Raw genomic sequence first — 12,482 nt, 5'->3', positions numbered from 1 at the left:
AACCTCCCAATCCTCAAAACAGCACTCCAGAGAGCTACTGTCATTTGATTGGAGTTGACTTACAATGTGGAGCTTAGTTATTATCCTAGACTTGGAGGAATAAACACACGACAAATAACCAAAGTCTTCTCAAAAAGCACTGCTTACTCATATCTGTTTCTTAATCCCTTCCATCCCATGCATTTGGCCATAGACAGTGGGCAAAGAACAGGAAACAGTGAATGGGTCTTTGCATCTCTCTGTTCAAAGGTGAATATTGCGAGTAGAATTCACATTCTAGAACCACGTAGTCCCAGAGTCTTCCTGTGGAATGCTCTAATTGCAATCATAGCAGATTAACTTTGGCCACCTTCCAGAGCTGGGCTTAGGCATTTAGGTCGATATAGGATCTTCAGAATTCTCTAGTGACCACAGGAACCCCTGACCCTACCATCTGATGCATCCATTGAATGGGAGTTAGATCTGCGTATGGTAAAATCTAGACCAGAAGAGCAAATACCCGTCTCATGCCCATGGCAGGCATCTCTGATCAATCATGACATTCTTTGCCATAGACTTTAGGCATGACCTCCTTGGAGTTCTTTTCAATATGATCTTCAACATAAGTAGTAAGCAACTGAGTGGCATCACAATTAGCTAGAACTGTCTGTTTGCCATTCTTGTAAAATTAACTGTGTGTTTCTCTAACAGGAATAACAATCAGGAACTGTTCTCTCTTTTTTGTTACCCAAACTAGCCAAGCTGTGTATCCCTGAAAAACATTCTCTGCAATCCTTTTTCTGCCTGTCCCACAGCATCAGCTTGTGATCCTGATATTGTCTATTAATGGGACTGCCTTTTGCATTTCCACTAATGCCTTAAGGGTAGGGAGAATTTTATTCATCTCTATATCCTAGTGTGCAGAGCCTAGCATATAGGAGGTGTCCAGTGATTTTTTGTGAACCAAATCCTCTGGAAAATGGAGATAATGCATTTGAAGATGAAATAAAATAATATATGTTAAAGTGCTTGCCAACTGTAAGTTGTCACACAAATCACAAAAAGTTTCAACTTCAATTAACAAAAACACTTCTTCTTCAAGATATTGCCAAACTGAACACTGGCCAGACTTTCTGGTTAACCTTGACCAGACTTGGATAGAGTCAGAGTCAGATTTTTTTTTTTTTTTGCCATCAAGCTGAATGCAGGTTTGGAATACTGACTTGGGCACTAGGGGAGATAAATGAGCAAAAACCATGACCTCATCTTTCAGTGGAGAGGGAGAGGATGTCTAAGGAGAGAGACAGGAGCCAGGAGCCCAGAGACTTCCTCCAAAGGCAGCTGAGTCTGGAGGGTACATTGCCTGGACAGCCAACATGAGTTATCCCCTGAAGCCCAGGGCACTGCCCAGAAAAGAGCGGGGAACCCACAAGAAATTGTAGCAATAACACTCTGAAAATATTTAGCAGCACAATCAAAGGTAAAAAGGCCCCTGGGAAACATAAAAAGGAAAATCAATACTCGTGTTAGCCTCTCTGAGAGGTGGACATGTAGCAGGCAGGGATGAAAAATGTTCATCATCTGGAAATAAAAATGCAAGGAACGTACTTTGGCATGCATGAGGCTTCTTGAAACAGCCCATGGTCAAGGGGGTAGCTTGTTTTTTAGGTGCAAGTGCTGGTACAGAGAGGACAATTCATATTATTAGGTTGGCGCAGAAGTAATTGCAGTTTTTGCAAATTAAAACTCCAAAAACCATAATTACTTCTGCACCAACCTAGTTAGAGATGGACAATTCTTTTCTTTTCTTTTTTCTTTTTTTCTTTGAGATAGATTCTCGCTCTGTCACCCAGGCTGGAGTCAGTGGCACGATCTTGGCTCACTGCAACCTCTGCCTCCTGGGCTCAAGCAATTCTCCTGCTTCAGCCTCCCGAGTAACTGGGACTACAGGTGCCTGCCACCACACTCGGCTAATGTTTTTTTTTTGTTTTTTTTTTTGTATTTTTAGTAGAGATGGGGTTTCACCATGTTAGCCAGGATGGTCTCAGTCTCCTGACCTCGTGATCTGCCCGCCTCAGCCTCCCAAAGTGCTGAGATTACAGGCGTGAGCCACCACGCCCGGCTGAGATGGACAATTCTTTAAGTGAAGGGGGAGAAAGAACCAAAGACATGGAATCTTGCTCCAACCACAGGGTCTTTGGTGGTAGTGATGGTGGCAGAGGGCTGGGTGGGATGAATTCTCCTTTTCTCTGCTCCATCCTGGAAATCAAGATGCCAATCTAATTCCTGGGAAGTGCAAGCACATTTCCTAATCACTGGCCGAATCCTGCCCATTGAAATTCTTGGGGTGCAACCACTCACCCATTCTTCTGGATGTCAAAGGATGTTAGGTCTTAATTACCCTCTGTGTCTCCCAGGTTCTCCACTGCTGCCCAAAATATTGGGGGTGGAGGAAGCTTTGGAGCTGGGGATGAGGAAGCGTGGATGGAAGCTCAGCTCTGCCCCTGATGAGCAACACTTCATCCTTGCTTGTTCAGGGTTTCTTCTGCTGGAACATGACAGGACTGGACCAGTTCCTCTGTTAGTGCAAGTCTCTTCTGGGGCTGGAATCAGTGGGACTTCATGGTGTCCCAGTCCTCTGACATCTGGGAATGTTGGTAGTTTGGACTAGAGTGGTGGCCATAGAAAGACGGGGACATGTGCTTGGATTTGAGACATATTGAAAAGTGGAGTTGAGAGGATGGATTGGATATGGGGGCAAGGAGGGAGGAAGCAGCCTGAGAAACCAGGAGAGCTGTGGTCTCATTTCCTAGGATTGGCAGATAGCAGGGGATGCTGTTGGGTAGTGGTGGTGGTGGGTAGGAAAAGAAATCATTCTGTTTGGCCATGTTAAATCTGAGATGTCTACTGGATGGAGGCAAGGGAGGAGTTGGCAGGGAGTTGGATAGATGGATTTGGAGTTTAAGGTCAAGGTTGTAAGTATGAACTGGTCAATGGATATTGGTACTGTTTAAAACCATGGGACCTAATGAGGGCATGGAGGGAGTGAGCCTAGCTGGAAGAGAGGATACAGTCCAGGATGGAGCCTGGGACCCTCTAGGGTTTAAAGGTTGAAAAGGGGTGGGTCGTAGAGCCAGTAATGAATGAGGGAGAGTTACAGGGTGGGGAATGAGAAGGGAAGAGTGTGACTGGATGAAAGCACAGGAGGGGTCATAGGAGTGTGTGAGCTTAGCTTGAATTTGATAGCAGGTTGTTTTTTTGTTTTGTTTGTTTTAGGATGAGCAGGAGAGACATGGTTTGGGGGCCACATTGAGGATCAGGAAAGACATCTTTTGCATCTATAGCTCCTAGAGTACAAGAAATGCGAGAGGAAGACTGTCCTTGTTCAACGAGGCTACAGGAAAAGAAGAGGCCTTAGAGGAGAGCTGAGCTTCAGTTCGGGCAAGAAGGTGAAGACGATGTTTGAGAAGTTGCACAAATTGGGAAGAAATTAGGAAGTATGTTGATGTAAGATCTCAGCTGACCACAAATGAAACATGAGGACAACAGGTTCTCAGCTGACCACACATGAAACATAAGTTATAAGGCATTGTCTACTACATCCTGATATCAACCTTGTGAAATAGGTATCGCTATTCCCATCTTACAGATGACAAAAAGAAGGCTCAGAGAGGTTCAGTAACTTTCTCAAAGCCACACAGACATTGATGACCGTGCTAGGGCTCAAACCCTGGTCTTCATGACTAGAGAGCCCAGGCTCTTAAAAATGACGGTGCCAATACAACGAAAAATCACTGTAGTACAAAACCGCCAAATAACCTAGAGGAAACCACCTTAACCTGAATCTAAACACAAAGAAAAAATAAATAGACCAGATGAGACACCTACCTATGTAGTTCATGATAAATCCCTGGCCCTTTCCAAAGATGAGGCCAGCAGGGTCCGAATGGAACTGGATGGTTAAGTCTGGAGTGGAGGAGTACAGCTTCTGGGGGCCACTGTTCCCAAGGTACTGCCCCAAGATATGGGGCATGACCTCGTCGCCATCGTAGATGGTCAAGATGTCACTGTTGCTCAGATTCAGGCTTGGAGGGCAGAGAAGAGGGAGAGTCATGTGAAACAGAATGGGCATTCAGTAAGCCCTTGATTAACTTTTTCAGGCAATACACAATTTCTTAAGTGTGTATGTGTCAGGCTCCAGGCTATGTGTCCTATCCCCAGGCTGAGGGTAAGATTGGCATAGACTGCAAATGTGACACAAAGATTTGTAAGTCATTTTTTTTTTTGAGACAGAGTCTCACTCTTTCACCCAGGCTAGAGTGCAGTGGCACTTTCAGCTCACTGCAATCTCCGCCTCCTGGGTTCAAGCAATTCTCCTGTCTCAGCCTCCCGAGTAGCTGGGACTACAGGTGCATGCTGCTATGTCCGGCTAATTTTTTTTGTATTTAGTAGAGATGCGGTTTCACCGTGTTGCCCAGGCTGGTCTCCAACTCCTGAGCTCAGGCAATCTGCCCACCTCGGCCTCCCAAAGTGCTAGGATTACAGGCGTGAGCCACCAAGCCCGGCCGTCAGTTGGGTTTTTGAAGACACATTGATGCAATGGTCTTGGCTGCATGGGACTCATTGCAAAGTCAAATGCTGCATTGTAAGAAGAATCGCCTTCAAAACTCCCATTATTGGCAACCATTTCTTAGGTGACATCTCTGTGTTAGGCACCAGGCTACAGGCTGGGGCTGTGACCTGCATCTTTCATTCTTCTTCAATGCAGAACATGCTGACAGCTTGCTAATTACAACTTGCATTTTTATATAAGGTGAAATGATCTTTCCATTTATCACGGGGCAAATTCCTCAAAGTCAACTGAGTTATCCATTATGTTTAAGGGGTAGGGCAGAGGTGGGATGGAGGCACCTTATTTATGGGATATGCTCAAACCTGTCACCATTCATACTGTTAAAAGATGACACATTTTCAAAGACTCCAATGCAAGAAAGCACCTTGACACTAAATAATTAAACCACAATGGATAGTTAATAATCCAGAAATCACTTCACTATACCACAGAAACATGTGCCCTCTCAGACATGCTAGACAAAATTGATCTCTAATTGAAAGAATGCCAGATAATTCACCTTTGGTTTCATCAATCATGGACAGATATAAACTCACATTTCTTTCCTTCCTTTCTTCTTCTTTCCCTCTCTCTGTCTTCTCTCTCTCTCATGTCTTTCTCCTTTTCTTGTCTCCTTCTCCCTAATTTTTTTTTTTTGAGCATCTACTATGAGCCAGGCACTGTGCTGTGCTCAGAAGGGTCACAGAGTAGTGATCTATTTAGATTTGTAAGCCAGGGATTGTGGCAGGAGTTATAATCAAAGTAAGGACAGAGAAAGTAAGGACAAACTCAGATTAGGGGCATCATGGAAGCCTTCCTGCAGTAGGTGATGCTTCTTGCTCTGAAACCTCAAGAAAGAGTAGGAGACCTCGAGGCAGATAAACACAGAGTAGGGAGTCCAGGTGCAGTGGCTTACACCTGTAATCCCAGCACTTTTGGAGGATGAGGTGGGAGGATTGCTTGAGGCCAGGAGTTCAAGACCATTCTGGGCAACAAAGAGAGACCCTGCCTCTACAAAAAAAAAAAGAAAAAAGAAAATGTCCAGGCATGGTGGCTCACACCCATAATCCCAGCACTTTGGGAGGCCGAGGCAGGAGGATCACGAGGTCAAGAAATCGAAACCTTCCTGGCCAACATGGTGAAACCCCATCTCTACTAAAAAAAAAAATTAGCTGGGCGTGGTGGCAGATGCCTGTAGTTCCAGCTACTCGGGAGGCTGAGGCAGGAGAATTGCTTGAACCTGGGAGGTGGAGGTTTCAGTGAGCCGAGATTGTGCCACTGCACTCCAGCCTGGGTAAAGAAACGAGATCCTGTCTCAAAAAAATTTTTTTTGGTGTGGTGGTGCACCTCTGTAGTCCTAGCTTCTCAGGAGGCTGAGGCAGGAGGATTGCTTGAGCCCAGAAGTTTGAGGCTACAGTGAGCTATGATTGCGCCACTGTACTCCAGCCTGGGCAATAGAGTGAGAACCCATCTCACAAAACAAAACAAAACAAAACAAATGAATGGTGGGGAGAAGGCAGAGGGAAGAAAGGAGTAAGACCATGGTTCCTGAAAGAATTTTCCCAGTGGTCAGTGTGCCTGGGGTATGCGGATAGGCGTAGAAGTCTGCAGAGTTCTGCAGGGATTAGATCATGAAGGGCTTAAAGAGCCAAGCTTCAACGTTTGGACATCATCTTGCAGGAGATGGGGGAGACACTGAAGGGTTTTATACAGGAAGTGCATGACTGAGCAATTCAATGCCAGAGGATAGGTGTTCCAGGAAACGGCCCTGAGCAGAGTTCCTGAAACTGATGCAGACTGACAGCGGCCCTCCCTGCTGATAGCTTCATCCAATGGCCAACAGTGGTGTTTGCTGCTAGTCCGGGAGTAGGGAGGCGAGGTGGCAACTACCCATGTTGGTGTTTCAGGTGGTCAGAACAAAACAACAGAAACACAAAGAAAGGTATTGAAAGTTTGCTTCTGGGAGGGCAGGGATTGTATTTTATTCACCCCAATACCTTCCACCATACCTCTCATAATTCTTCATGTAAAGTTGCTCCAAGGGGTGGCTTAGGAAGATTTTGATTGCCCCCATAATTTTCATCAGTTTCCCCTATGCTACTCCCAAAACATCTTCAAATAAAAGCTACCTGCTTGCTTTGCACACATGTCTTCAAGACAAAACCCCCAGACTCCTCCTACCCCCTGACAGTTTTTAACTAGATGGAAGCCCCTAAACCCCTGCTATATTGAAATTCTGGAGTTGCCACTTGTTCTTGCACACAGTAGGTGCTCAATAAATGCTAAGGTATGAAAGAGCCTGCCAGAGAGTCTACTTGACAGCAAAAGTAGTGGGAATGATGTCAGCTTTGGACCTATGGTAGGGGAGGGCCTCTTTAGCTGTAAGTACCATGAAAACATCAATTGTTCATGAAAGTGCTGGATTAGACTAGTGTGAAACATGGTAGATGGCAGATATATTCCTTAAGACGACTTCACAGCTGATCCGCTGGTAACAGTAGTTTACAGACAATGCACATCTTGGCTTTATTCTATCTTTCACTTCAATGGCCAAAATGCAGTAGCAGCGTCTTCAAGGGTGAAAATAGCTTTCATTTTAAAACCATACGGCAACTCTTTGTTCTCCATAAAATAGGATGGAGCAATGTGCAGGGAAGAGCACACTGGCTTGGAAATCAGAAAGCTTTGGTTTGATTCTCAGCTTTGTCACTTTCATGGAAGGCATGTGGTTTTTCTGAAATTTCTTGTCTATGAATCAGCCTTAATATTCCTCGTCTATGTCATGAGCTCTGGGGATGAGGTGAGGCAGGCAGAAGGTCTGGATTCAAATTCCAGCTTCACCATTAGCACCTGAGCAAGCTGGGTGATGTCATTTGAATGTTATGTTGTTATATTCCACTTTCATTTTTGGCATCATCATAGTTACCATCACCATCATCACTATCGTCATCATCATCATCACCACCATCATCCTTCTTTGGATTTCTGTTTATGCCAAATGACATCAGATGACTTATGTCAGTGGTTTTCAACTAGGGGCAGTTTTCCTCACAGGTGACATTTGGCAATGTCTGGAAACATACTTTTCCTAACTAGGTGGGTACCACGGGTGAGTGGAGGCCAGGGATGCTGTTAAACATACTACAGTGCACAAGACAGCCCCTCAACCCAAAAAAGTATCTAGTCCAAAATGTCAATAGGGCTAAACTTGAGAAACCATGACTTATATAAATTCACATTGTAAACGGTGTGCAACAGACCATTAAATGCAATTTCTTCTGTTGTTCTGAAATTTTAGCAGTGTCTCCCTAAGCTAAGAACAAGACAATAGGTGCAGTGGATTTCCACTTTCCAAAGAGAGATACTTGGCTGTTGATTGCATTTGGATTCTCTAGATGCAGAGATCAAGCAAACATACAAATGTCTTTTGAAGTCTGGCTTGTCTGGGAGGCCATCCCAGGCAGCACTGGTGGGGAAATGAGACAAGAAGAAGGGAAGGACTCAACGAAGAGTGCATTGATGAGCAGGTTTCACTGTGCATTTTGGGTTCAGTCCTGCAGGAACTTTAGAGATGGTGCAGAACACATCCATAGGGAGAAGGAGCTGGGGTATTTATCCTCCAGTTCCCATCCTTTATTGACTGGGGGCTGCTCCTGGATGTGTTGAGTCCCTAGCACTTCTGGCTTGCTCATGTGATCACATGGCATCAGAGAAATGCTGGAGAAGTGGACAGGGCCTTGCAGTAGGAAGTCATTATGGGTACATGGTGGCAAGTATTGCACGGCTTAGACAGAGTACCAATGGCATCATCTACTACCATTGATGCAGCTCTTCTGGTCTGAGCCCTTTTTCCCACCTTTAGCTTATATAAGAGAAGGAAAAGAATGCACTGGGCCATTGAGGAGGCTGGCAGGAAGGACTGCCTTGAGGGGAGCGGTCACTATGGGGCATCATAGGAGGGAGGGTCGAATGTGTATCACCCTCACATTAAGCCTAGTGAGGAGGGCTTCAAGGGAACTCTTGGTGACTTGGCAGGTGTCTTTCTTTTGTGGCTTGGATAACAGTGGCTGGATTTGATGCTCACCAAGAGAAATGATAAAATCAGACTGGGACTGCCTGCCTGCCTCTGGGCAGAGCAAGGAGAATAAAATCAGATATTGACAGTGAGCATCCCATCACTGATGACAGTAGGGATATGATCTATGTTTCCTGGGTCTAGTTGTGAACCTTGAAGGCAGAAGCCAACTATAGGTCTCCTTAAAAGTGGCCTTCTACTGAAAGGGTGATAGAACCCCAGCAAAAGGGAAAGTTAAGAGCAGCTGTGCTCAGGAGACTTTCACACATTGAATATCCTATTAGAGATAGAAAAAAAATCAGCATTCTATATATTCTATAACATAACAGTGTAGCCAAGTTAGAGTCTACTGTTCCCTTACCTCCCATGCCCCTTGTCTGCAAAATTCCCAGCCACAGGAGCACTGTTGAGGGAGAGATGAAGTTTCAAAATGAATGATACTTAGGGTTATAAGATTTTCAGACTGGACTGCAGTTATTGTGACCAGAAGACCTACAAAAACGCAGCTTTCACCCAGAGGAAAAAAATAATATAGGATGTGCCTGAAGGGTCATTGGGAGAAATAATCAAGTTACTCTCTGCCTCATCCTTCTGAATCTTTTTTGACAGACTGGTTCCAATTATGTACACAGAGTCTGGCAATTTAGTTTTTTCCCCTCAATGCAAAGAGGAACTTACATTTTCACTTGCTCATCCATGTATTTACCAAGCGCATTTAGTGTCCCTGGAATCGGACCTTCGTAAGCGACAGAGATGAAAATGTGTTGAGTTCACTGCAGGGAGAGCCACGGGGCAGAGTGTGGTTTTCTGCTGAGGTCTGAATTGAGATATCAGCTAGATACAATCCAAGGAGGCACTAGGAAAGCGGGATGGCAGTTTGACTCTAGGATGAAGGGGAGATGGAGAGATGCTGGCAGGCAGGCAGGCTTGGTCTGACTGTGATTGGGAGTGGCAGGATCCCCTCTGGGAGAATCCCGTAGGACCACAGAGCTTCCCAAGACCAGACCCTGCCCACTCTGGCCTCTCTCAGGTGCCAGAGTGAAAGGCTTTCCACAGGCACAAAGTGTGAGCTCCTGGCAGAAGACCTCAGCTCCCATCTCCCCCTCTACATCCACCTCTTTCTTCTTGGTCACTGTCGCAGGCCATCCTCCGACCATCATCACCTTTCTCTTGGGCGGTTGGACAGCACCTCGGTGGTTTCCTGACTTCATCCCCACCTGGCCCTGATACTCCTCCCCTTAGCAGCCAGATGAATCTTTCCAGAAGGTAAATCAGATCTGTTCCCTCAACAGATGAATGAATAAGCAAAATACGGTCTATTTGTGCAGCGGAGTTATTATTCAGCCATAAAAAGGAATGCAGCATTGGCCCACGCCGCAGCACGGGTGAACCTCAGAAACACGACGTGCAGTGAAAGAAGCCAGCCATGAAAAGCCACCTGTTGAATGACTCCATTTATAAGGAATATCCAGAATAGGGAAATCCACAGAGAGAGAAGGCAGATGGGTGGTTATCAAGGGTTAGGGGGTGAGGAGAAGAATGCGGAACAACTGCTTCATTGGTATGGAATTTGTTTTTGGGATGATGGAAATGTTTTGGCACTAGATACAAGTGTTGGTTGCACAATATTGTAAATGTATCACATATGTAGAGAGAGAGAGATATATATATAGTATATGTTAAAATGACTAATTGTATGTTGTATGAATTTCACCTCAATTAATAAAAAGAAACATCTTAGGACAGGGTGCAAAATTTTAACCCTAGTCTCAAGGCTCTATAGGTCTATCTTTTGCAATGCCCCCTGCCCCGTCCCTGCCGCCTCATTTCTGACTCTCTCTCTCTTCCAAGCCATTATTTTACCTCCAACCAGACTGCATTGCTCATCAGTGTCTCCAAAGCACGATGCTCTTGGTGACCTCTGGGACTTTCCACATTCCTTTCCCTGTGCCCTGAATTCTCCACCTGGGAAACTCCTACCCACCCCTTAGTGTAAGCCTTCCATGATTCACTATTGCACAGAGCCCCCAGCATCCCCTCCTGGTCTGGGCTGCAGCTCTTGTGCTCACCCTCCTTATGGAGCTCAGTCAGCACTTGGAGCTCTATTGGTCTGGGGATGCTTGTCTGCAACAGATCAGGAGCTCCCTGAGGCCCTCCCCTGTCTCACTCACTGCTGGCTGTATCCCTAGCGCTTAGCACCATGCTGAGTGTGTGTCTTGGGTGAATCAGTGCCAGCTCAGGGCATAGGCCAGGTTTTGGGCTCAGATCTTGCACAGAGTAGACTGTGGCTTTGACCCCAATTCCTACCTAGGCCCCTAACCCCGACTGGACTCTTCCCTGCTCCAACCTTGGGAAGGGGACTCCTCTCAGCCAGTGCCCTGGCTGCTTTCAGCACTTGCTCCTCAGGGGTTGAGTTGAAAACTTTGATATCAGAGGGAGGCTGCCTCAAGGGATTTCTGCCCCGCCTGCCTCTAGGGCTCCTTGTTGGCTGTGCCTTGATCCTTCTTGGATATGTAGGTCGCCAGAGTCAAGTCCGATGCCACCTGACACTCTGCATGCCTGAGAGGCCACTCCAAAGCCAACCCGCTGGCTTGTCCAGCTTGTCTAACCTCCTCTCCTTCCCCACCTTGACCCTGCTCTGGGCACATTCTGCAGTCCCTTCAAGGGCCTGAGCAGCAATTTGTTGACATGCCATTTGGTGTTACCACTTCTGGCTGCTTCTTTAACTCCTCCCTTTCTTGGGGCAGTGGAAACACTGGTCCCATTGGATAGCGAGAAAGCATTTCCCAGGACCCACAATTAGCTTTTGAATAACAACAGTGCTGTCCGTCAAGTATCAAGCATTCAAACAACCTCACAAGTAAGACTTGCTCCATTATACAGATAAGGAAACTGAGGCTCAACCAGGAAGGTCAAGATTCAAACCTAGGTCTGTTGATGCCAAAGCTTGAGATCTGAACCGCTATTTTATACAACAGCCCATGAAAGCCACATACATGCGTTTTCAAGAAGTGTGTTCCAATTGAGTCTTGTATCAGAAAATACGAATTAAAAAAACACAAATAAAATATTCAGTACAGCTGGGCATGATAGTTCATGCTTGTAATCCCAGCACTTTGGGAGGCCGAGGCTGGAGGATCACTTGAGTTCAAGACCGGCCTGGGCAACATAGTGAAACCCCCATCTCTGTAAAAAATAAAAACATTAGCCAGGCACGGTAGCACATGCCTGTGGTCCCAGCTACTCAGGAGGCTAAAGTGGGAAGATCACTTGAGCACTGGAGGTTGAGGCTGCAGTGAGCTTTGATTGGACCACTGTACTCCAGCGTGGGTGACAGAGTGAGATGCTGTCTAAGAAAAAAAATCCTGGACCGGGTGCAGTGGCTTGCACCTTTAATCCCAGCACTTTGGGAGGCCAAGGTGAGTGGATAACCTGAGGTCAGGAGTTCAAGACCAGCTTGGCCAATATGATGAAACCCCATCTCTACAAAAAGTACAAAAATAAGCTGGGCATGGTGGCATGCGCTTGTAGTCCCAGCTACTCGGGAGGCTGAGGTAGGAGAATTGCTTGAACCTGGGAGGCGGAGGTTGCAGTGAGCCGAGATTGCGCCACTGCACTCCAGCCTGGGCAACAGAGCGAGACTCTGTCTCAAAAAAAAAAAAAAATCTGTGGGATGAAAACATCCCTTTCTGCTCCTTCAATCTTGGTGTGCCTGTTGTGTTCTTATGACGTCACTGCTAATGTTAGTTTGATTAAACCTGGGATTTCCAACTTTTTTCCACAACCAAGATAATATTTCTTCTCTCTATGAGCTTC

At 45.9% G+C, this 12,482-nt stretch overlaps 1 protein-coding gene across 9 annotated transcripts in view; it reads right to left on the bottom strand.

Moving 5' to 3' along the window:
- The window catches only part of SEZ6L (seizure related 6 homolog like), a 214,421-nt gene that overhangs the window by 39,245 nt on the left and 162,694 nt on the right, over window positions 1-12,482 (bottom strand). For all 9 annotated transcript variants that reach the window (XM_054470080.2, XM_054470081.2, XM_054470083.2 and 6 more), the window contains exon 10: window positions 3,868-4,064. In XM_054470080.2, coding sequence (XP_054326055.2) covers window positions 3,868-4,064 — 197 coding nt within the window. The remainder of the gene's footprint in view (window positions 1-3,867; window positions 4,065-12,482) is intronic.

Source organism: Pongo pygmaeus, chromosome 23 (genome assembly GCF_028885625.2).
Source record: "Pongo pygmaeus isolate AG05252 chromosome 23, NHGRI_mPonPyg2-v2.0_pri, whole genome shotgun sequence".
Classification (NCBI taxonomy): domain Eukaryota; kingdom Metazoa; phylum Chordata; class Mammalia; order Primates; family Hominidae; genus Pongo; species Pongo pygmaeus.
Note: the sequence above shows the minus strand (reverse complement) of the source record. Positions and strands in the feature narration are given on the sequence as shown.